The sequence below is a fragment of the Topomyia yanbarensis genome, chromosome 3, assembly GCF_030247195.1.
Source record: "Topomyia yanbarensis strain Yona2022 chromosome 3, ASM3024719v1, whole genome shotgun sequence".
NCBI lineage: Eukaryota > Metazoa > Arthropoda > Insecta > Diptera > Culicidae > Topomyia > Topomyia yanbarensis.
The window spans coordinates 102324651-102351806 of record NC_080672.1 but is presented as its reverse complement, the minus strand read 5'-3'; the positions used below and the strand labels follow the sequence as shown (position 1 = coordinate 102351806).

The 27156-nt window shown below is 39.8% G+C and overlaps 1 protein-coding gene across 1 annotated transcript; it reads left to right on the top strand.

The window, feature by feature from the left end:
- The first annotated feature begins 8077 nt into the window (after nt 1–8077).
- LOC131691822 (zinc finger protein GLI4-like) lies at nt 8078–22646 on the top strand. Its single transcript, XM_058978486.1, has 2 exons — nt 8078–8835; nt 20908–22646. Exons 1-2 carry the CDS (start codon nt 8397–8399, stop codon nt 22053–22055), a joined length of 1587 nt encoding a protein of 528 aa, XP_058834469.1. The 5' UTR covers nt 8078–8396; the 3' UTR covers nt 22056–22646.
- The last annotated feature ends 4510 nt before the right edge of the window (nt 22647–27156 follow it).

The window sequence follows — 27156 nt, the reverse complement described above, 5'->3', positions numbered from 1 at the left end:
ACCTTCGCCGGATCTGCACTTCCGAGCTACGTTGAAGTGGGAGGAGCTCGTCTACCTGTACGCCTGTTTGTACCGCGGGTCATGAATTGTTCCAATTGCAAGCAGCTAGGTCACACGGCCACCTACTGTAGCAACAAGCAACGGTGCGGTAAATGTGGGGAACGCCATGCGGATGATACTTGCAGTAGCCCTGCTGAGAAGTGTGTTTACTGTGGGGAGAATCCGCATGCACTTTTGACATGCCCAACGTACAAACTTCGCGCGGATAAACTGAAGCGATCCGCCAAAGATCGCTCCAGACGCTCTTACGCAGAAATGCTTAAAAGAGCTGTTCCACTTATCTCCGAAAACCCATTCGCTCTCTTGCCAACTGACGATAACGCCTCTAACGACCCTTGCGAGGGGCATTCTTTGGCTCCGCTTGGAAACTCTAGGAAAAGACCTAATCAAAACTCACCTGAACTTCCTCGTAAGGGTCCTAGGTTGTCCCAAACAAGGGTACAAAATAAAAATAATTCATCAACTGGAAGGGCTGGTACAAATCCGAAGATAATACCTCCTGGTTTTGGGAAATTGAGATACAACCAGGAGTTCCCAGCACTCCCCGGGGCACCAAAAATCCCAAGTGCTCCAATTTTACAGTCAGAAACTCAACCTAAAACGGGATTCCTTAAATTTTCTGACATTGTGGACTGGATATTCACAGCTTTCAACATTACCGATCCTATGAAAAGCTTGCTGGTTGCTATTCTACCAACAGTAAGAACATTTTTAAAACAGTTGACTGAACAATGGCCCCTCCTTACAGCGATCGTATCCTTCGATGGCTAACTTATTAGACGGAATCAGGGATCTGATCACTGTTTTACAGTGGAACTGCAGAAGTATTATCCCCAAAATTGATTCATTAAAACACTTGCTAAATTACAATCATTGTGATGCATTTTCCCTATGTGAAACATGGCTAACTTCTAATATAAACCTCAACTTCCACGATTTTAACATTATCCGCTTGGATCGAGAAGACTCATATGGGGGGGTACTTTTAGGGATCAAAAAGTGCTACTCCTTCAATCGAATCAACCTCCCTTCGACGCCAGGCATTGAAGTTGTCGCTTGTCAAACAACAATCAAAGGCAAAGATCTTTGCATTGCTTCTATTTACATTCCTCCTAGGGCCATGATGGGATATCGAAGATTCTCCAACGTGATTGAACACCTTCCCTCGCCCCGCCTGCTTCTTGGAGACTTTAACTCTCACGGTACGGGGTGGGGCTGTCTATACGACGATAATCGATCTTCGACAATTCAAGACCTTTGTGACAACTTCAATATGACAATTCTGAACACAGGGGAAATGACACGAATTCCTAGACCACCTGCGCAAGCAAGTGCACTGGACATATCTTTATGCTCGACATCACTACGGTTAGATTGCAAGTGGAAGGTAATATCTGATCCCCACGGTAGTGACCACTTACCAATTGTAATTGCAATCACCACTGGTTCAAGACCATCGACACCAATCAATGTTCCCTATGACCTCACACGAAACATTGATTGGAAGAGCTACGCTGCTGAGATATCCAAAACTATCGATTCAACACAGATACTTCCCCCGGAGGAAGAATATAAGTTTTTGTCCAACTCGATTCTCGATAGCGCGATTCAAACTCAGACGAAACGAGTACCCGACGTGAACACCCAAAAACGTTCTCCCAACCCGTGGTGGGACAAAGAGTGCTCAGACGTGTACGCGGAGAAAGCTGCCGCGTATAAAACTTTCCGGAACGACGAGTTAGTTGCTAGTTATCGAGTGTACGCGATATTAGAAAAGCGAATGAAAAATTTAATGAAAGCTAAGAAACGCAGTTACTGGCGCCGGTTTGTCGACGGGTTAACAAGAGAAACATCGATGAGCACTCTTTGGGGCACGGCCCGACGTATGCGAAACCGAAACAGTACTAACGAGAGCGTGGAATATTCAAACCGTTGGATATTCGATTTCGCCAAGAAGGTTTGTCCGGATTCCGCCCCGGCACAGAAAATCTACCGCGCCGCGTCGCCTTACAATACCGCGAACGAAACACCGTTTACGATGGTGGAGTTCTCACTTGCTCTCTTATCATGTAACAATAAAGCCCCGGGGCCAGATAGAATTAAATTCAACTTATTGAAGAATCTGCCAGACTCTGCCAAAAGACGCTTGTTGAATTTATTTAATAGGTTTCTTGAGGGTAACATTGTCCCACATGACTGGAGACAGGTGAGGGTCATCGCCATCCAAAAACCAGGAAAACCAGCCTCCGACCACAATTCGTATCGTCCGATCGCAATGCTGTCCTGTATCCGGAAGTTGTTCGAGAAAATGATCCTGTTTCGGCTCGACAATTGGGTCGAAACAAATGGCTTACTGTCAGATACACAATTTGGCTTCCGCAAAGGCAAAGGGACGAACGATTGCCTTGCGTTGCTCTCAACAGAAATTCAAATGGCATATGCTAACAAAGAGCAGATGGCATCAGTATTCTTGGATATTAAGGGGGCTTTCGATTCAGTTTCGATCAACATTCTTTATGAGAAGTTGCACCAGCATGGTCTTTCGCCAATTTTAAATAACTTTTTGCTAAACCTGTTGTCTGAAAAACAAATGCATTTCTCGCATGGCGATTTATCGACATCACGATTTAGCTACATGGGCCTTCCCCAGGGCTCATGTCTAAGCCCTCTCCTCTACAATTTTTACGTGAATGACATTGACGAATGTCTTGTCAATTCCTGCACGCTAAGGCAGCTTGCAGATGACGGTGTGGTCTCTATTACAGGTCCTAAAGCCGTCGACTTGCAAGGACCACTGCAAGATACCTTGGACAATTTGTCTGCATGGGCTCTCCAACTGGGTATCGAGTTCTCCACGGAGAAAACTGACCTAGTCGTATTTTCTAGAAAGCGTGAACCAGCGCAACTACAGCTTCAATTAATGGATCAAACTATTGCTCAGGCTTCAACATTCAAATATCTCGGGGTATGGTTCGACTCTAAAGGTACCTGGGGATGTCACATTAGGTATCTGAAACAGAAGTGCCAACAAAGGATCAACTTTTTCCGTACAATAACTGGAACATGGTGGGGTGCCCATCCAGGAGACCTAATCAGGTTGTACCAAACAACGATATTATCAGTGTTGGAGTACGGATGTTTCTGCTTTCGCTCCGCTGCGAACATACACTTCATCAAACTGGAGCGAATCCAGTATCGTTGCTTGCGTATTGCCTTGGGTTGCATGCACTCGACCCATACGATGAGTCTCGAAGTGCTGGCGGGCGTTCTTCCGCTGAAAAATCGATTCTGGGACCTCTCATATCGATTGCTCATTCGATGCGATATTCTGAACCCATTGGTGATTGCAAATTGCGAAAGGCTTGTCGAGCTTAATTCTCAGACCCGATTCATGTCCTTGTACTTCGATTACATGGCACAGAACATCAATTCATCTACATATAACGTCAACCGTGCTCATCTCTTAGATACTTCTGATCCAACTGTATTTTTCGATACATCCATGAAGGAAGAGATTTGTGGAATTCCGGATCATATTCGCCCACAAGTGGTCCCAAATATTTTCTATAACAAATACCATCAAGTCGACTGCGCCAAAATGTTCTACACTGACGGATCAATTCTCGACGGGTCCACAGGCTTCGGTATCTTCAACGAAAATCTTGCTGCCTCATTCAAACTCAATGATCCTGCTTCAATTTACGTCGCAGAATTAGCTGCCATTCAGTATACTCTCGGGATCATTGACACCCTGCCCTCAGACCATTACTTCATCGTTTCGGATAGTCTCAGCTCCATTGAGGCCATCCGTGCGGCGAAGCCTGGAAAGCACTCACCGTATTTCCTGGGGAAAATACGGGAATATCTGAGTGCTTTATCTGAAAAATCTTACCAGATTACCTTGGTTTGGGTCCCGTCACATTGTTCTATTGCGGGCAATGAGAAGGCGGACTCTTTAGCCAAGGTGGGCGCATTAGAAGGCGACACTTACGAAAGACCAATTTGCTTCAACGAATTTTTCAGTATCTCTCGTCAGAGGACGCTCGATAGTTGGCAAACCTCATGGAGCAATGGGCATCTGGGACGGTGGCTACATACCATTATCCCGAAGGTATCAACGAATGCTTGGTTTAAGGGGTTGGATGTGAACCGGGACTTTATTCGTACGATGTCAAGGATCATGTCCAACCATTACTCGTTTGACGCGCATCTCCGTCGTATAGGGCTTGCTGAAAATAATCATTGTGTTTGTGAGAACGGCTATCACGACATCGAGCATGTTGTTTGGCTGTGCGCAGAGTACTGTGTTGCCAGGTCCCAACTAATAGATTCCCTTCGGGCCCGAGGTAGATCACCCTATGTGCCAGTCCGGGACGTCCTGGCAAGCCGTGACCACCCCTATATTTTTCTTATCTATATCTTTTTGAAAACCATTGATGTCCAAGTTTAATACATTTTACCCTCTCTCATTCACAGTAGAATCTCACCAACCTATCCCTGTATCTACAATATGGCATTGCTTCACGAGTCTTCGGTGCACACTCTTCTTGATAACCGTCTATCCAGAACATCATGACATACCGCACATGCAGATGATATAGAGTGCCAATAATTATCCGAAATATCGACCCTCCCCTCGCCCCTGCGATTACAGGCTGGAAACTACAACACTACAACAAAGTGTGCATATCCGCCACAATGATCAATCAGCAAACGACGATGTCAATTACACAATATGTATCCCACTTCCTACCTTTGTCCTTTACTTACATAAGAGGGGAGCAAGCCGCCCCTAAATTCGGCTTTCCCTTCCCCCACTAACATGTGACATGTAATATAAAAAAAATGAATTATCGGCCTCGTTAAGCTACAGCATTTGGGCCTAAATAAACGTATTTTAAGATAGATAAATTATAGGTCATATATACATAATAAAACATCATTTCAAAAAAAAATTCGTTATAATACGTAAAAACGATTTTTTGTTTTTTAAAATAAATCTTATATAAAGCAACCATACATAGGAAACCTGCGGTTGTTTACATCTGGCCCATCAAGACAACACCTAAAATGAAAAAAAACTATATTCATTGTATGGTGTTTATGTCAAATAAAAATAACCCTACGGGAAAACCGAGAAAACATGTGTTCATTTTTTCTGACAGGGCATCATTTGTCGTGAAATTCGAAATGTCAAATCCTTCTGATAGTGTCAAATCCAGACTGTCAACATATTTCTTTATTTTAAATTTAAATTTTATTTTCACTTTTCCTGAGGAAAAATACATTGTTGCAATCACGAAAATCAGCTTTATCGATGTATGTAATAAAAAAAGAGTTTTTTTCTCATTTAATGACCCAATTTGTTGATTGGATTCAGTGCTGCCAGGGACAGTTTATGTTGACGACGGGAAATAGCAATATTATTGAAAACTGATAAAACTTATAATTATCTGTGTGTAGACTGTCTTTGGCTACGTTTTAGACGCAATTGAACTATTGTAAATAATTGTACTGAGATTTGAAGGTAAAAATTGAGCAGCTTCTAGCACTGCGAGGGAAGCACCTATCTTTTCGCGTTTGTTGACTTCACCGTTTTCAAGAAAAAAGAGTTTTGAATCCCTTTATGCACTATAAGAAAGTTTAGAATGGAAGGGTTAATGACACACATAATAAAGACATAGTGCTCTAACAAGTGAACGTATGCAGCGGAGCCGCGCAAAGCCGATGTGGATCCACCGGACGAGGCTGATGATGTACCAATCAAAAAATTGTCAAGTATATTTTACACAAGATGGCGGTTGGACAGTATTTTCCCACAGACGAGCTCTTTTGGAAAGGGTCCATGGCTGGTAATCTCTCACCCGTAATCTTCAATCTAGAGCCTAAAACAAGTTTTTTAGATTCCTTAGAATGATAGAAAGCGACGCACGGAGGATTTTTTCGATAGCTTGGTTTTCCGCGAAATGGCACATTTTTTAATAGAAATACGCTAAAAATGTCAAAAATCAACACAAAATTGCTCATTTAAAAATCCTGCGTACGTCACTGGAGAAAGCAATTTTCACTGTACATTCAACTGGGAAAATTGCAGGACGATAGAAAATCATTTATTCGAGTTATATTTCCTGCCCCCGCAAAAATGTAGTTTCGAGAAAAATGTAGTTAAAGTTTTCAGTACACTCAGTAATGGGGACAATTTCTTAAAAAATCAGGTATTGAGAGCTTTTTAATTGTAATGTAATTGTTAATGTTTTTTTACCAAATCACTTAAAGGCATTTTCGTTTTTGACTGCGCAATTCACCGCTGTAATCGGTGCTACACTCATTCATACTTGGGTGTAATCAGTCTATCTCTTTTTTGCACTACACCGTAGTAGCACCACCTAAAAACGAAAACGCTATTACATTCCTTTCCAGCCACCCTCGCACGATTTCGTCGTCTACTTGTTCCTAGATTGACTGAACTAAAATAACATTTCATGTTTATTTAAGTAATTGGGTCATTAAATAAGAAAAAAATCTTTTTTTGTTACATACATCGATAAAGCTGATTTTCGTGATTGCAACAATGTTTTTTCCAACTCAGGAAACGTGAAAATAATATTTAAATTTTAAATAAAGAAATATGTTGACAGTCTGGATTTGACACTATCAGAAGGATTTGACTTATCGAATTTCACGACAAATGAATTTAATATATGTTTTCCCGGTTTTCCCACAGGGTTACTTTTATTTGACATAAACACCATCCAATGCATATAGTTTTCTTCTCTTTTTGGGTGTTGTCTTGATAGGCCAGATGTAAACAACCGCAGTTTTCTTATGTATGGTTGCCAAGTTTACATAAGATTTATTTCAAGAAACAAAAAACTTGTTTTTACGTATTACAAAGAATTCTTTTACTAAATAATGTTATATTATGCATATTGGACCTAAAATTTATCGAATGGAACGGAAATCTATATATAGCTTAATGACCCAATTTAAGACCCTCATAGGCGGGGTTTGAGTCCGCTGCACCCTCCCCTTGCGCATGAGCCTTCTGGCATGCATTCTAGATAAAGGATACCATGATCACAGAATTTTGTCCCCTTACTCTTATATATGGAGTAGGCATTTGGTCTTTTGTGACAAAAAGCAATCGTCACGAAAATTTTCAACCACAGAAACGACACATTTCTAAAAATTTCGACACAATAATTCAGTTTGGATTTTTTTTCGACAGGTATTTTTTATCAATTTATTCACTTCATTCCTTTTATTCATTTATTAATTTTATTCATTGAATTCATTTTATACATTTTCTTTGTTTTATTCATTTTATACATTATTTTATTCGATTGTTTAATTGCATACATTTATTCGGGTCATATATTTTATTCAGTTTCTTCAATTTATTGATTTTATTGATTCTGTGCAGTCATTCATTTCACTCAATTTGTTAGTTTAAATAAATTTCGTTTATTCCATTGACATTTTTATAATGTTGTCTAATTTCGTTTATTTTTTATATTAATTTTTCTATTGTTTTTATAAACCGGACTAGGATAAGATTTATCTTCGTTTTGAAATAGTGGATTGAAATATCTTCGCAAAATTTCAAACCCGTTTTACTCGATTGTCATTTTTATTGGCCCTTTTCAATGACTTTGACAATCGCCGATTATAAATCACAGCAACAGAAGAAAGAGAAAACTTTTCTCTTTTATAAAATATTAACATCCATTCTCGGCGAGCTACGGCTCGTTAGGAATTTTCTCTCAAAGTGAATTTTGACAGCATGCATATTGGCCCTTCTCAAAAAACACGCGTGACTTTATCATTGCGGGGTATCGTTCACCGATCGCTTTCTGTGAAGCGCATCAAGCAAATTTTCTTGACAAACTAGTCCCGTTTTGTTTTGCGCGCGATTGGTCGCCAAGATCACACGCACACTTGCGCACTTGAAAACAAAAACCCGAAGCTTGCGTTCGCTCGTATATCGTGTATCGGTACTTTCATTCAGCAAATCCAACGAAGATGCAAAGCCCTGTCTGGCAGGCAGTCAAGAAAGGAATCTGCGCAAGCCAAGTTGAGTTGTGTTGTTTGTGTTCACGAACGGATAAACGCGTCGTAAAAGTTGAGTGCGTGGATGAGGGTTTAAAAAATTAAATGGATGCCATCGGATTACGGAAGCGTCTTTACAATTTAAACTCGTTGCGTGCTCCAGTGTGATATTTTATGGAAATAGCTTGGTGAAGTAAATAATTCAAGGCAGTATTGATTTGGAAGCGAGTTTATTTTTTCCTGTGTAGTGTTTTGAGTGGAAAAATTGTTACGCTTTTTGTGTAAAAATGGATACGCCAAAAAGGATCAAGACGATCGCCTCGCATTATATAGGCAGTCCTCCACTACATAATCCGGTATTGCTGGGAACGGAGTTAACGCCAGCTGGAAATAAGCATCATCATAATTGGAATTTAACTGGTGGCTGGCCTCCGGAAACACTGACCAGCCCAGCATCCACTTGCAGTTCTCCGGAGGCTCTGTTTGCGAAAACCGTCACTGGAACACCCACCACCACTAGTGGTAGTGGCAACAATGGCTGGAAGCAACAACTCGGAAGTAGCTCGGCGGAGAAATCGGAAAACAAACGGGGCCGGCCAAGATCCGAGGCTCTAACAACGTTAATGGTGGAAGGATCAGTTTCTCCCTCGGCCATCAAGTGCCGCTACTGTAATCGGGTTTTCCCAAGGGAGAAATCGCTCCAAGCTCATCTCCGGACGCACACAGGTACGAACACTGCGAGGGAACCGGCTATGCATGAATGCTTTTACAGCTTGGTTTGCTGAACGATTATGCCGGTCGTCTCGTGCACAAAGAACAAAAGCTGCTGCTGCCCGGTGGAAACAACAATTTGCAGCAGGTATCAAACACCTGCTTTGGTAGAAAAAAAATTTTGAGGGCTGTTTTCGTACTTTTTTTTCTCGAATTTCATTGCCTCATCTGGCACGTGAGCCCTTTCTTTCCTTGACGCTCGAGTAATGAAACATGTTCCTATCCAAGAGCAAGGTACCTAATTTTACGGTCAAAATGATAAGTAACATGTGCGATGAAAACGAGCCATTTAAATTAATGGAGATGAATATGTGAGGGCCTCAATTGATGGTCCAGAGTTTTGAATTTGATTTGCATTTTATTTGTATTAATTATTAGCAATTCAAACTACTTTTGATTGATGGCTATGTTAATATTCGAATAATTATTCCTAACTGAAAGACCAGCCGTGGAAACTTGCAAGATAAATACTGACAATTTGAAAACAATGATATAACTCAAGGAATCAAATATTTCCTTAATCTGATATAAGGCTTATGCTAACAGATTGTCGTTGCGAATAAACATACAAAATACTAAAAAATACTATTTAAACAAATGTTCAGCCATGTAAAAAGGAAATGCACATGTGCACGACTAGTTGCATTTTTCAAAGCATAGTAGGGTTAACGTAACAAGAGCCTTTTTCCGGATTGCACGGTACCTATCGATCGTCTGAACTAACGCAATTTACTTTTCTTATGCTTCTTTGCTTGCAGCTTCTCAATATCTTCTTTTACATCCTCCATACACCATCCATTGGTCGATCGACCATCGATTTGCATCCGCAGCAGCACGATGGTTGCAAAACCAATCTCATTTCTTCGTCCCACCTGCATGCTCTTATTTTCCACCATCATCAGTTCGATTTTTTTTGCTGGGTTTGAATTGGGTAAGAGAAAACGGGGACACGAAAATCAGCAGTTAAATACCTCATTCGTTGTTTGTTCGATTGGTCAAATTTAAATGTAGGATCTGCGTTTTTGGGAAATTAGATTATTCATAAGCTGCCGTTCATGTCCGGCACCGAGAAACCGTGGTGTGTTTTTAACTTAGAATGATGGAAAGGAAATTCATTATTTTACCCAGAGCGTTGCTTTTTTCTTTCACCTCTGTTGGAAAGTTAAGGCGATGGTATCATTGTAAAAAAAAACAAGCTAATTAGAAAATGCTCACTGGAAAGAGGTAAATTAAATCCAATGGATATTTAATAATCCGATGCATCGGAAACATTTGAGGCGATGTATAGAGGAATAGGCAAACAGTGAAAACTCACAAAAAGAGCTACATGAAAATTGGGAAATATACTGACTTGTACTCCGAACTTAATTTTCACTCGGTGAAAAATGAAGAACGCTCGTTGTATAAAGAAGGAAAGAGAGTCGATTTAAGCCATTTAATGACGGTACGGACGAAACCGAAAAAGAATCACAAAAACGTAGAAGCCATAAGCTAGCTGGCTGGCTCTAGCAAAGCCCAATACGTGTTGTTTACGCTGCTTGTTGCATTATTATACACTTAGGAACAAGCGGAATCCAAACACCGGTGAAACAAGAAGAGCTATGAGAATGAAGGGACCAAAACGGAATACATACTACCACTTAAAAACGGTGCAGTATATGTCAGAACAGCCGCGTACAGCAGCTTCAACCTCGAATGGGATGTAAAGAACACAAGCAGAATAAGAATCAATGCGAAATTTCTGAAGAATGGGAAATTGAAAATAATACAAGGGAGCTTTTAAATATGATGAACCTATACCATCTTCAATTCATGGTGATAGAAGAGAAACAGTGCCCGCTGAAGAATCGAACTTGAACTGATTCATTGCACACTATAGCTGGACTAAAGTTTATTTCGATATTTTAGACGGACTATAACAGCTCAGGCGGAAGTTTATTTGTTTATTTTTTTGAATCTACACCAACAGACCCTTTGGTCCCAATATCGGTTATTTAATAGAAATAGAAGTCCAACGGTAGTAACTCTCTGAAGTCTGGTGATGGCGCTATGACGACCGTGGATAGTTCTTTTGAGAGGTAGTCGCACCAGAGACTTATTACGCAGAACTCGAATGCGGTCTAGAAGATATAGGCGCTCTAGAAATGTAGAGCACTCCACTCTGATAGATAGTAAATCTGAGTGGAATAGGGCTAGAGGGTAGTCCCCCCGGGTGCTGAGATTAGCGAGGTGCCTCGATTCTGTCAACTCCTGATTCTGGTATACGGATTCAAAGTGCAATAAAACGATTTTAAACAGTGTACAACCTTTTTCGCTATCCGGAGCATGTACCGTAGCTTTTGATACCTTATCCACAATTTATGAAATATTATGTAGTTTGAACGTTAGTACCGAATCCAATATGACTACGAGATCCTTGACGTGAGAGTCTCTTGGAATACTTGAATCGAACAAACGGTAGTTGAACTGGATCGAATGACGTTTCCGGGCGAACGTCGTTATAGAGCACTTAGTCGAGCTTAGAATCATTCTGTTTAGATCGCACCACGTACTGAAGCTGTCCAGTTCAGGTTGAAAAAAGAATCGGCATCGTTTGAATCGCGCATCCACCGAAAATCCTTCATGTCGTCGGCGAAGGAGAGACGGATCCTGTAATTTGAGATTTGCGGCAGCCGCGATTTGTAGTGTAAGGCGCTCGTTGAAAAAACACTTGGATATTTGTCAGAGAATAGTTTGCAAATTTCTTTAGTGTTGGTAACTATAATACCATTTAGTGCCGTACTGGATGATAAGCCGGATTCTATCGTTGCTCATTAACATACTTTCAAAACGACTACGGCTTAGATTGCAGTTGATGTTCCGGACGCAGATGTCTGGAGAAGACGGTCTGTCTTGCTGTTTGTATTCGTGTCGTAGTTGAGTTGAAAGTAATGCTTTGGTAATACTAGGTTTGTTCCAATACACCGAAGTCACTCCGGAGTAAACAGGAGCAAAAACTACTTGCTCATTTTTACTCCGGTTTGCTACCAGAAGAAGAAAAGAGTACAGGAACGATTTTCTCCGGAGCACTTCCAGTTTCTCCTGGTACTGGAACAAAGCTACTAGTGCAATGTTGCTTCTAGTTTTTGGTCTAGTTTTTGCTCGTTTGGCAAATTTTCATTGTCTTAGGACAGTTGTTTGCCAGGGGTATGTTGAATCCCTGTTGAGCCAGAATACGGTTCTCAAACTAAGTATCGGTCAAAGTGATGGCGTTCTAACAACAACTTGTAGTCGCTAGCAAATAGCTGTCCACTAATGAGTAGACATTCTGGTAGTAAAACTCGATGCTGTTTGAGAACGGATTAGGTTCGGATAGAATGGACAGACACTGCTGTAAGGAAGGTCCTCCAAAAGTATAGATCAACCAATTGTACCAGAATACTAGCTTCGCTTTTCAAATTCGGCCCCACACACTAATTTTCAAGTGGATTTTTCCTCAAGTTCGGGTCATATGTCAATGGCCATCATGTTATATGCGACCACAGTCCCATTTGAAAATATATTTCAAATGGCCGAAAAATTGATCTCAAGTGTTATATCCGTTAGTCAAGAAGTGCATTTCTTCGGATATTAAATTATATGAATTAAGGCACATTGAGATGAAATCAGGGAGTCTATAGTCATAAATTTATGCGAGTCTAGTACCGAATTTTTAGTTTCGCTTTGCAGATCAATCGCAGCACGTTATGTTTGCTTAAAATTTTGTTTAGTTAAAGTAATATAATAATATTTTTCCGCACACGCGCTTCTTTTGAGATGAATAAGGGAGTATCTACCAAGTCTTAATGGTGGATGACTGGGCAAATCAGGACTTCATTGAACATACTACCTCGAATATTACGTTTTACCAGAAACAGATTTTTTTCATGATAAGGTAACAAAATATTTGTTGTCTCCTTTATTTGCATTTTGAATTTCCAAAAATTTCGCCTTTTGATCTTTCAGCCCTTTAAAAACGTTCGGTTATGATTTCGACCTTATAATGTTGGGCCATACAGAACCCTTCATCCGTACACTACTAACGTTTTCCTTCAGATATGTCTTGTGTGTACAGTTAAACTTTTCTGAGCGATAAAAACAGATGTCACACCAGAATCTTACAGGATCAAACATGATACATCGTTTTTCTGGTCTGCTTCAAACTCAAGGTTCGGGACGCAACTCGGTGTATCATGTTGGAATTCAAGCAGCACGTTTTCACCCCAGCTTTGCACGTGTTCTACAAAGCATAGCGACTTGCGTGTTTAAATACTCGCAAGGGTTAGCCTCACCTTCAGGGTTTTTGCACATTTCAACCTTCTATATAGTAGTTTTGTTCATCTCGTCCCTAAACGTATATAAAAGCGAAAGGAAGAAAGAAAGCTGATAATACGCACAAAACACAATAAAAAGGTTGATTTGGACAGGTAAAAACGATCGAACACCCCTCCGGATTTTGTTTTTTGTGTACTGGTTCTAAATGGAAAAGGGACAGTTCTCTGTATGCATTGCGTAGCAATTTATACGAACCGGTGTGTTATTTTGTATTTCTTGTTTTGTTACTAGACTTACCCCTCTCTGATTTGAAATTCCAACTTGGACGTAAAATGTTGAAATGATTCGGGATGACGCCAGAATGATCACAAATTTAACCAAACGTGTGCTTTAAATTTAATTTATTTCATTGCAAGCTATCAGTTGGGCAAATACTTTGGTTGTCAAGCTGTTCAAAACCTCAAATACGAATTAAGCAAGTATTAGCAATTATAACTATGTATATGTTTTTATTGTTTTAACATCTACCGTATCTACGGTATCGCGAACATCATCAGGCCACAATAGATACAATAATTCGAGTTAACTATATGTGGGAGTTTTCACTCGTTTTAGGTTGAATTTTATGTATTACTATACAGAAGGTAAATTTGAATATTCCACCAAGCATACCAGTTCGAGCAGTAATCAAACGCAAAAATGTCATCCTCACCATTCTTTGTGGATGACAACTTATGGAAGAATACATCTGTAATATGGCGCTAAATATTTTTGGTACTCTGTTCAGTGTGGTTTAATACAGACCTGTAACTGCCAATTCAAATGAATGAAGGTTGTATTCGCTTGAGAACCTAGAAACCAAAATCAACTTAGTTTCGAAAAAGGCGTTTTTATTGGGTTCCTTTCAACTTCAAATAAAAACGACACAAGTGGTCGCAAAAATGATGCCATTCAGCTGTAAAGTAACCATCAAAGTACATACGTGTAGCAAGTGAAGGATTTATGTTTGGGATTCGTCTCATTACATAGACCGACTTGGTTACCGGTCTGTTTGTGTTCATATTCAAACAAACGGTCACTGATGTTGTTAGTTTAGCACAGAAATTTTGATTCTGAAGAGATCATGTTGTTTTTTTACAATTTTGATTCTACCAATAGATATATACTACAAAACCTATTTTTGAATGAATACACTGCCACTCGAAAAACCGTTGCAAAAACGCATCTAAGTCTATATATAAAATTGTTTTCGTATATTTATAGTTTAGATATATGATTAAGAACACTGCATTCGCTACATTTCTATGGATAATTTAGGAAAATTTACAATAATGGCAAAATATAACTAGAACTAGAAAGCTTGGTCTATACATGAAATGTTATTATATTGTCTAAAATTTGATTTTTCATCGTCGGTCCGGGGCTTTTACCACACACAATCGAAAAGTTTTTATAATTTTTAAAAGCTGATCTTGTGCTATAAAGATTTGGTTCCAGATATTAGTTCTGTCACGGTTTTCTGTCTTTTTTCTTCAGATCTTCTCAAATAAGTTTAATCGGATTCGATCACCTACTACAAATAAATTAAACTGATAACCAAGAAGATTTGATTCATTATGTAACATTCGATGTTGATTGGTTGTGCTTAAACTATACATAAGAAATATATTTGACTTATTATTACTCTAAATGTAGTAAGCAAATAAATATTTTACATTAAGTAGTATAGTCCTACGTGTGCAGTTCGTGCAACCCCATGCCCCTTGTAGTTTTAATACCGCACTTAAACATGAGATTCCTCGATAATGATAAATGTTCGGTTTGTTTCCTGTTTTTTTATTTATCTAAAATTAATTGGCTTAACATCTAAAACATAATTCTGCTAAGTGGAAACATATGCACTCACCTAATCTTTCTTACAGATCGGTATCACATTCTATTATAAAATCGGCAACTGCCACAAATAATTTTGTATTACTCGCTTTTAATACTGGTTGTGTATCTGGCGCTATGTGCTTTCTAAGGAGAATTCATCATAACTTCTCACGTTATCCAACAAACCTTGCTCAGCTGAAAATTATATGATTCGAATCTGCTGTAGCTAACCCACAGGAACACATGTCATCATCGATTATCCCAATGTGCAGGAAGTCATGAATGGTTACTTATGAATTTGCATAGGATTACTACTTGCCTTCTCGAGAGTTGCAAATCCTGGAAGCACGGTTTAAACGAAATCGTCGGTAGTATCCTTGACAGAAACGACCTTTTTCCCTGACCGTCCATACAGCCTGCCATCGTTCTTTAGCACGAAGCCTGTGGGGGGATGTGACGTCGAAACTAGTGATGACATAAAGTTGATCCATTGCAAGAAGCCAATTTTGCTTCTTGATCAGCTAACTCGTTCAATATTATCCCCCCATCGGACGGAACCCACATGAAGATTATTTCTGATCCTCTGGTTTCATCTGAAAAAAAATTCGCGTTTATGTCGAACCAGGCTACTGGAATCGTTGAACTTATTTTACAATTACAAAAACGTCTTACACTGCTTAAACTGTCCTTCATTACAACGTGGACAACGATGCGATTTGTTGAACAGCTTTGCAAATAGCCAGTAATTCAGTCATGTACACAGACATTGTTGAAGGAAGCTTTGTTTTTATAGATGGAAGACCGAAGTCATCCACTACGGCATAGCCAACATCGTTGTTATCAGTAGCAAATATTTTAACGTTTTCATAGTGTTTTCTAACTCTGTTAACAATTTGAGATGCAGATACATGATGCTCTTGAGAAGGTTGATTCTTGATGGATAAATCAACTTTCAGTTTCTTCACTTTAATTTCTGAAGGGAACATGAAGCATGACAAATTTGGAACGGTTTGCTGTACCGGATGATATTCGTGAAACTGAAGAACCGCCTGGTTTATAGCTGTCGTGGATCGTCTGTGCTGCAAAGCGCTTATAACAAGGCTCTAACGAAAGGCGTTTATTAACGAATCGTATTATCGCTGATTCACGTTGCATGCCTAGTGGAGCTAAGACATCTAAGGAACCAGTATGAGTTGTTTTAGTGGATCCTAGGCATACTCGGATACACGCCCATTGAACTCGATCCAATATTAATGCATCTCGCTTTGTAATGTTGAGCAGGAATATGGCACCGTACTCTAATATTGAAAGCACACATGATTTGTAGATATTTCTAATGCTGAGGGATGCGCAAAACTACCAATACTGACTGGCCACACTGCGCAGAAAGTTCACATATGGCATCGTATGTCGTTTCAGTACGGAAATATGAATACTCCAGGACAATTTTTCAGTTATATGCATTCCCAACAGTTTCATCGAGTTCACACAAGTAACAATTGATCCATTGATACGAATTGACGGTTGCTCTTCCATATGTTTTCTTGAAACAACCATAACACAACTCTTAGTTGGAGAGACCCAAGCACAGAACACACGGCACGCTTTGAATCATATTGTCGATAGTCCTTTGTAGTACGTTGCAGTTATCCCGTAACACAGATCCACGAACGCTACAGAAATATCGTCAGCGTAAACAACTTTAATAACCGCATTTGCAATGTTTTTCATTAACCTGCTATATAGATGTTGAAGTAGATATAACTGAACTCTGTACTTTTGAGAAGCCAAGGGAATGGAAACGATACGTTCTTCGAATAGCCTGTTGATGGCACTGATGATACAGTTGCAAACATGTGTTCTTCGCAATTCTCCAACCAACAGGTTGACATCAACGTTGTCATAGGCACTCTTCAGGGCAATACTGCAAATGATCATGTGTTCTCGTTGTCGTAATGCTGCTGATGCCTGATCGATGAGGAGGAAATGCATGCATCGTTCCTTTACCCTTGAGAAATCCACACATTTCGGGCAAATTTCTGCTCTCTATATACTGCTCTAATTTGTCTTTAACCATTAACTCGTAAATTTTACGGAAACAGGATAGTTAGGTCTTGACCTGGTTTCGGAATTGCCACTATCTGGAAGTTCTTCCAGCTCTGAGGTATCTCAGCACCGGCATGTACGCTGTTGTATATTCCCATCAATGCTTTCAAAGCACTAAACGGTAGATGATTGAAAACAGATTAGGGAACTACATCTATTCTGTACCGGAAACCCCTAGCTCCGGTGCTAACAGTTTAAGTCAATGTTCGCTCATATACACTAGACAACAAGTTTCAGGGCGACATGACCGGGAACTCTAGTGATATGAGGGAACTCACTCTCTTCTAGTATCTAAACCATGCATAAAATTCGGCTTCAGATTCACGGTCCGCGCGATCATCCAATAACACACACGAATATGCGAATGGACACACAGTAATAAAATCAAATTTATTCATGCGAAGTTACATACACGCTAGCGCGCTTAACAAACACCTTAAAATACAAATGTTAGAGCTCTTTGCGATTACCCACGCAAATTTACGTTTGCGATCTCACAAACATGAAAACACCGGGGTGATCAAGCGATCTTTTATGCACTTATGAACGCGTTTTCAAGCGTGGACCTACAAACGCCCGTGTTCGCGCGATCATGAATAGGCCACTTCCGGAAGTCCCTACCCACGGTCCTAGCAGCATATGCCTTACCCTCTTCTGACGTCCAAATCGTACACTGAAAATTAAGTATTAGTCTAGGTAGCAACCCAGTCAACTCTTAGCTACTGACAAGGAGAATCCGAACCAATAAAACTCTAATTAACTTCTATTTATTCAGCTTTACTAATTTTATTTATCAAATATTCAATTATCGTGTTAATAAATTTTTTTTATGTGGAAAGTGCTTATTTTTGCAATCGAAAAGCGAAAAGTGAAACAAAGATAATAACATATGTTTCATAATTAGTTCTATGAACCACATGTTATTGAAACAATCCATTCGTCTTTGTTTCGATTTAGCTCTTTTCTGCTTATGCTTCGTATAATCCGACCAAGGAGGCGCAGGTAACTGCTGTCTTAATCTTTGTCTATTATGCTTTGGATGAAACAGGGAATAATTGGGCTCGTTTAGGACGAGGTGTTCCACATTGCCGTTGAATCATTGTCGCTAGTCCTTGCTACAATGGCAACTAACCCGATTTAGCCAAAACGTAACTAGGCCATCATATGACCTAATAAGGGCTTGAATCTGTTTGTTATGGCAGCCCACACTTTCAAATTCGTAGTCTTATCCGTTACAAAAAACGCTAATTTGCTTGCCAGAAGAACAGATCCCTTGTCACACCATAATTCTTTTTCTTGAACACAAACTTGATGAAATTTCGCATCTGATTCGTCGTCGATCAATCTTATCAGCACCTCGTCATATTGGAGCTTCGGTGGGGCTGTTTTTTGTGAGATTTGTAACATTTTTGAAAACGTATTCTTCATTAGGGACCATTAATAAATTACGTAACGCTTTTAGGGGGGAGGCGGTACAACAAATTGTGACACATGTTTTTACTGAAGGAAAAAAAATTCTCGGAATTTGTTACGTAATAAGGGAGGGGGATAAAGAGAAATTTGTGACAGTTCGTTACATGGTGGGAGGGGGGAGTCAATGTTCGGAAAGTGCAGTTAATGATAAGACTTCCACACCGACGCTTTAATTGCATTTTGCGGGTAGTTACGAAAATTTCTTTCTTCTTTTTAATCACTCTTCATTTCACTGAATCAAGTGAACAACAATGTATAACCGATTTTGCTTTCGTATTTATTTGAACTGATTTTTACCTTTTAGGTTTCAGTTCATCGATACAAAATTTGTTGTATATAAATACAGTGTGGAACACGAGGATTTGCTCAAATGGCAGGGTAGAAGTTGGGGCGCTCGGTTCGAATTATTCTTTTGCTCAAATACCAATGCATCGCAATTTTCACGCCGATTGTAATTTTAGTGTACTTCATTCGCATTTCATCGATTGTGTGCTGAGTAAATATTTAAGGAAATGGCGCCATCGTAGGGTGATCATTCGCACATCAATTTATTTCGAAATAATAACCTGTTAATTTGCTCAAAAAATCCATTGCCCTTCTTCATTCGTCTATGCTCCCATCTGGCGCTTCCCGTCGGAGCCTAGGTGCGATCAAAATTCAATTTAAAACACCTTTAATTTAAAACGCTCTCTTTTGCCCCTTCCCACGCACAGTTGGCAGCAGTCTTACCAAACAAGAATCCCCGAAGATTTCTTCCTATGTACCTACATTCAAACCTGCGCAGCCATCATTTCGAGACGTGCCAAAAATGATCTGCCACATCAACCATACGGCATAACACCGGTAGCTATTAAAAATCTGCAAACACCACACACGGCCAATGATCCATCGTTCGTCCGGTGTTCGGGGTGGATGTTGTGTGGTGGTTGTATCGATTACTCTGGCCTGGGCTCCCGTTGTGTTGGTTGCGTGGTGTGGGACCATTTTCGCAGCTTCGCCAATATAAGATTTGCTGATGAAACCTGTGCTAATGTTAAGAAAAAGAAGAAGCTTTGAGCGAACCAGCGGACCAACATTGTTGCACGCTAAAAAGTGGTTTTAAAACCCCATTTCTCGACCGGCGCGCACACTTCAGCTACCATAGCGCGGAAGAACCAACAAAACGTAACTCGTCTCACGAACGAGGCTGAGGGAAAGGAAACAATCCGCGAAAATGGAGAACCTATGTACATATAACCTACCCGGTAGATGGCTGCGCTGAAGTATTAGATGATTGATTGAGTCGTGGCGAAGAATTGCGAATTTTTCAGTACATATATGCTCTTTTATTACTGACAAGGAAAACCCCAAACCTGAGTGAAGAAGGTTTGAGATTGCGGGGGAATGGATAGCGCTAGTTATGTCGTTGAGGTGAAGAGGAGGGTACAGGAAGCGATCAGTGTTAAGCTGGAGATCTTCGGTTTCCGTTTCCTTTACGAGTCAACAGGAGGTAGAAAGAAGACAAATCTAATAAAAATTTTCTAATTTATTCACGGTAGAACAATTCAGCTGTTTGATGTTATATTGACTACGGGTTGGACGTTCCAGGATGGAGATATTGAGCCTACATTTTCCCAAATTTTATCAATAGGTGCAATATTGGTTCAAGTGGGCTACGGGCCCTATTCTCACAGTCACGTCACTTGGTGACTAGAAGGAAATTTTCCTCTAGTCACTAGGTGACGTGACTGTGAGAATAGGGCCCTACGTTTCGAGATGACGAGGTGATGAGATTTTATTACATGGGTTCAACATACGAATATAAAATATACGCGCTCAATTTTGATTCTTAAAGTTGGAAACGATCAGCGCGTTGAAGAATGTACCTGCACAATTAAATACATGTGATGGGCAATGTGTTCAAATTTACCGCTAGCAGTAAAAACTAAAACTATCCAATCTTTATACTCTCTAAGATTTCAATTCGTTTGAATAATGCACTAAGAATGGTGTCAAATGTAGGAAATGCTTCATACTCGAAGCAGTACAGTTATATAAAAGAACTTGACTCATTTCCATACAATATACCAATATTTCTTTTGTCCATCCAAAATGGCTAATTCATTTAACGATAAGTAAATTTTACGCTTGAAAATAAGTTAGTTCAGCACGTGAAATCAATTCATCAAGGCTCTTGTGACAATATACGGCTGGTTGTTTGTGTTCTACACTTAAAATTTAACAAAACCAAAACTCCGTTTAATAATCAATATTAAAATACTGTTTCTTCATTTCTTCCAGGCGAACGCCCGTACCAATGTGACTATCCGGGATGCACACGCGCATTCACCCAGAGTGGACAGCTGAAAACTCACCAACGGTTGCACACTGGCGAGCGACCTTTCATCTGTTCGGCCGCAAACTGCCAGATGCGTTTCACCCATGCAAACCGTCACTGTCCCGATCATCCGTATGATACACTGAAACGGTGTGACGATTTCGTCATCCAAACCGTGCCGGAGCAGAACAGTGAGGTGCTGAAGTGGTTGGACAAGTACAGAATGGAACGAGAGGATCGAACTCCCACCCGGAAGACACCGAAGCGCCCGAATCACAATGCGCAAAATGAGAACGAAAATTGCTCCCGGCCTGTGACGAACAATGAGAACTATTTGACCAATGGAAGTGCCTTTCAATCACCGATAACGCCTCGATCACCGTTCAAAAGTCGTAAGGGGCTTATGTGTGAGTTAGATATGAACGCTGGCATGGGACTGGCCGCTAGTCCCATAACAGCCAAAACCAAACCAAATATTCCCAAATTGATTCAATGGCAAGAGCCCACTAGCCAAGAAGAGGACGACTCTGGCGATGAAGCCAGTGGCACACCTGTCCGTTCCACGTTCAATCCAAAGAAGAAGTGGCTTCGTGATGCATGGCAGGAAGATCTTGCAAAACCACTGGAACCGAGCATTATTTCGCCACAGGTTCTATCGAGCACTACATCGACCGCAGCTCTGAAGCAACAACTTAACCAAGAAAGCAGCAACACTGTCCTCGATCCCAACCAGATGCGCCCAACAGTTCTGATGGTAGTCAGCAAGGATTGTGCACGTCCACTTAACGAGCAAACAGTTTCAATGCCCCGTACTGGGCGACCAGAGGAAACCAATCGGAAATTGCAGGGAGCGCTAGCTTTAATGCAACTTGCCACTGAAGAATCGGCAGGGTTTCTCACACCATACGACACAGATGGACTATCCAACGAAACCAACGACTCAATAATTGCCTCTCCATCTACATCCTGCTCACCACTTGTGGCAACTACTACTTTCGCAGAACACCAACCGCTTCGAATACCGATGATTTCTCATCTACCGGGTGAAATTGATCACAGCATACCATTCACACTGGCTGCCGAAGCCTATGCCAACTATCATCGGTTGTAAACGAAAAGTTCTCTTGTACTAATCTTACTTCCTTGGAATTCGATCTCTTCTACTATCTATCTTATTTTTGGGAAAAGGTCCCCTATATATTATGTCCAAAGAAAACACTAAACCCCAGGAAGGGCAAGGGTATCGATCGCACTCAGTAAACTTTACCCTGTGATGTATCTGTGTATCTTAGTTCTAAGTTCTTTGCTGTTTTCACAGTTTTATGGATTTTTAAACATCATCGTTTTTGTTTTGGTAACATTTTCCGATCGTAATCATTAAAGTAAACACAAAGTAACTATTCTAACAGTATAACGACAGTAAAATCCGTGTGTAACTTTAAAATGTTTGCTTCGCTATTTCATATTACAAAGCCAGAAAAAGCTATTTATTTGTATTATTATTTGAAAACTATTTTAGGAAAACATGTTTCATCAATGCTATAAAAACAAACTACCAACCGAGCTCAAGAAACACGTTAGGTTAAAAGTGAACATATTTTATAAAATGTACTAGAGATGGTGTCACCCATGTTCACTTCATTATTATATATATTTTTTATGAAATGCATCCGTGATGTTTCAATAAACTTGTACAAATTACTCACGTGTTTTACTTGTTTTCTTTTTAACTCGTCCAATACAATTATATTGACCGTTGATGTAAGCTCCGACACCAGTGGGTCTCAAGCTTTTTCATCCCATGTACCCTTTTAAAAAGTCCTGACGACCATGCGCAACTAAAAGTACATTAAGGCCTGATTTCTTCACCCTCGCTTAACTTTTAAAGCTGGTATACCAGTACAATTAAACCTGACTTAAACGTTAAGCAAGAAATCGGCCGTAAGTTAAAAAATACATATATGAGAACACATTTCCTAATTTCACCAACTCCATTTTTTATTTTTTTGCGAATATTAGTATTTTATAGGCTTAAATGGTTATCGAATTTTGCTAACTAAATCAGTAAACAAATTTAACATTGCTGAAAGCTTAAAAAATGTCATATCTGGCTGCTATATATCTCTAATGCTGAATTTTTTTCTGCGGGTTGATAAGACTGCCGCTTATAGCTTAAGGCATCTCAGTCCGTCCCGCGAGACAAAATCGGACGAATTGGCAACTGTCTGCCAAGTAATCACCGGTCCTCGGGATAAGGACTAAATTTTGCGCCTGTTTGTCTCGAAGTGTGTAACGTGAAGTCCACTAATGTTGTCTAGTCCAAGGTATCCTGCTCCTAACAACGCGTGCTAACTCGTCAGCGATGCAATTAAAACTTCGTATTGATTCCGCTTCTGCCTTTTTTCCTGATCTCCTCTTGGGTCCCCTAGGTCTGAAGCGGATCATTCGACTGTAAAGCAAATCAGAGAAGGCTGTCAACCGTAATGTCAACGAGTACTATTAATGATTATTTAAATGGTGGTTGCATCAGATTTAATTATCATGTTGTAACACCACTCTTATAACAGTATTCGATAATCCCTGTTTTAGTCAATATACGTATTCATTACGTATTACGGACCAAGCGAATCCTAATTTTTTTCAATTATGCCGAGTAGCTAGACGAGTGAAGGTATTTTAGGATTTCACAAGAAGAATCTCTGCCAAGGTACGGGCATAACGTAGTTGGTAAATCGATTGCCTTGTACGCTGCTCACCTGGGTTCGATTCCCAACCATATGGTTAGAGCTTTTTCCAAAAGAAATTTGTCTAACCCGAAAAGAGGCAAATGCCCGTAAGGTTAAAACCTACTCAAAACTTTAACGGGAAGTGAATAAATATTTTTTACGTCCTTTTTGGGCAGATTTTTTTTCTCTACTCAAAAAGGAAGTAAGAAATATTTATCCACTATTCCCCTTAAAGTTTGCTCGAACCGAGTGTCCGCCTGGTTCGAGTCGAATAGACCACACCGACCCGAAAGGGCTGCTTATCATTTCTGAACCGGTGTGCTTGGTCGAGTAAAATAATCATAAGAACAAGTCCTGAATAAATAACTATCACTTAGGTGCCAGTCCTGCACTCCTTTCTTGAACTAGCCTCATACCCAAGGTCAAAGAGTCGACAACTAGCAGAATCCACATGTCCCCCACCCAAGCGAATTAATATATCAACTTGCAAGTGGGAGCACATATCTACCAACCAGCTAAAAAGATTTCTGAAACAATGAGAGTGAACCAAGCCAGTCGAAGGCCACAGACCCAGCGCCATCTCGTACGGTTCCTGAAATGTTTGTTAGTGCTACTTACAGATTTCATTTCAATAGTAGTAAGTGTCTCATTCTCTGTTGAAAAATTCGCTTACCGCTGCTCATCTCTTCCGGCATTTCGACGCCGCCGGTCTAAAGCACCGTCAAGGGGCAGATATGTGAACTATTTCTAATACAAAACCTGTTTTCACGAAAAAAAACTTAAAAAAAAAGTTGCTCTGGACCCCACGACGGATTATTTTGAAATTGATTGCAAATGAAAGGGGATAGTCCAGTCTTCCATATCCTAAAGTTTCAAAGATGCTGATTTTTTTTGCATAAAGTTGTTCTACCAGACACACCGTGTACTGTGTTGCCCGTGCCAGGTCTCAACTCATAGATTCCCTTCGGACCCGAGGTAGATCACCCTAAGTGCCGGTTCAGCACGTCCTGGCAAGCCGTGATCTGAGTTAAAAATATTAAAATTCATTGAATGAAAATTGATCATATTCCGCCGCATTCATTTTCAATATTCAGTGACGCAGCTGAAAACTTCAAACGAGCAAACCGTCCATTCATCCATGCAGATTTTCATTCGTCTCCTATTATTACACGAAGCGACCGTGCAGCAACGAATCAAACGCATCAAAGTAGGCCCTGACACAACGTAAGCGATGATGGTTGTTGTTTCAAATGCTTTACTGGCATTTGAAAATATTTTCCTTGATAATTAGTGAAATGAATATATTGTACGATATTGAACTGAATGAATAACATGGATATTTGAATGAATATTTTATCTATTCACCGCGAATCGAATCGCGGTTCATTTTCAGCCGTCAAAAAAAAAAGCTTCGATAATTTTTAGCTCTCACCGTGACCACCCCTACATTTTTCTTATCTATATCTTTTTGAAAGCTATTAATGTCCAAGTTTAATACATTTTCCCCTCTCTCATTCACAACCTCTCCCTGTGTTTACAATATAGCATTGTTTCACGGGTCTATAAGCGGACCCTACACTAGCGCTATAAGCGGACCCTACACTAGCGGAAATATTGACAATAAACCAATTATTGATAAATATATTGATCGTGTAAGGACATTTTGGAAATATTGATTCTGTATAATTCAAAAGCGGGACACGGGACAAGAATATTGTCAATAAAAATATTGTCAAGACTACTTCAATACGTCAATCCCATTAGCGGACCCTACACGAGACAGAAATATTGTCAATAAATATATTGACAAGACTGCTTCAATCCATCAATCCCATTTAAATTCTACAGAATCAATATTTTCAAGATGACCTTACACCATCAATATATTGAGCAATATATGATTTATTGTCAATATTTCTGTTCGTGTAGGGTCCGCTATTTGATTTCTACATGATCAATATTTTCAAGATACCTTTACACGATCAATATATTGATCAATAATCGATTTATTGACAATATTTCCACACGTGTAGGGTCCGCTAAATGGGATTGACGTATTGAAGTAGTCTTGTCAATATTTTTATTGACAATATTCTTGGCTCGTGTAAAGCGGACCCTACACGGGACAAGAATATTGTCAATAAAAATATTGTCAAGACTGCTTCAATACGTCAATCCCATTTGATTTCTACATGATCAATATTTTCTAAATACCCTTACACGATCAATATATTGATCAATAATCGATTTATTGACAATATTTCTGCACGTGTAGGGTCCGCTTAAGGTCCGCTTATGATGCATACCCTTCTTTGAAGCGGACCCTACACGTGCAGAAATATTGACAATAAATCGATTATTGATCAATATATTGATCGTGTAAGGGTATATTGAAAATATTGATCATGTAGAAATCAAATGGGATTGACGGATTGATGCAATCTTGTCAATATTTTTATTGACAATATTCTTGTCCCGTGTAGGGTCCGCTTGATACCCGTCCATCCAGAAGATCATGACATACCTCACAAGCAGATGATAAAGAGAACATCATGACAGCATCGGAGTGCCAATAATTATCCGAAATATCGACCCTCCCCTCGCCTCTGTGATTACAGGCTGGAAACATGGTTCTAAGCACTGGAATCACGTCGGAAGTAGTGCGCTCTACTTCCGACATCATGGATAAGCACTAAACAAAAAAAGAACGATTGTGGCTGGTTGGATTTTTGAGATTTCAACTGTAACGATAATAGTGTGACAGCCTGACTGATGAGATCAACGCTTTTTCTTGAAAAGGGCGATACTAGCAGTGATACCATTCAAAGAAAATCAACAGTGAATATTTCCAGACTTATTTCCTATTTAAGAACTATTGTGTTTTTTACATCCTAGATTGCATGATTCAGTGATCGAAACCCAAAACTTCATAAAGTGTTTGAAATTATTACATTAAAATTTGTTTTTGCTATTGAAATTGACAAAATGATAGTATCGCCCCTTTGGCGATTGTTTACTTTTTCGGTCCCACCTATCAGCATTGAAGTATCGCCCTTACGTTTTTTTACAATAACTACCGTTTTACACCACCGATTTCGACCGGGTTTTTTCAATAGCGAGCATTGTTACTATTTACAGCTGGTATCAGCTTGATAATCCTAAATAAATACGAAACAAACAGTTTCGCCTCTAAACTGCTAGCAAAAAAAGTATCGCCCTGTTTGTTTGCATGGAGCGTGGAGGGCGAAACTTTAAATAAACAAACAAAAACACAGTTTCGCCCGTTGTATTTTTTGCTGTAGTTTAAGAAAGCAATATCGTAGAATCCAAATTTTTAGGTTAATTTGTTGCGTTTCAAATCCCTCATTCGCATGTATGAAAAAAGTCTTATGTTTACATTTGTAAGTATCGCCCTTTTCACAAAAAAGCGTTGAGATGGATATAGGGATATACGGATTCGTCTACACTATACTTGTTAATTACGCC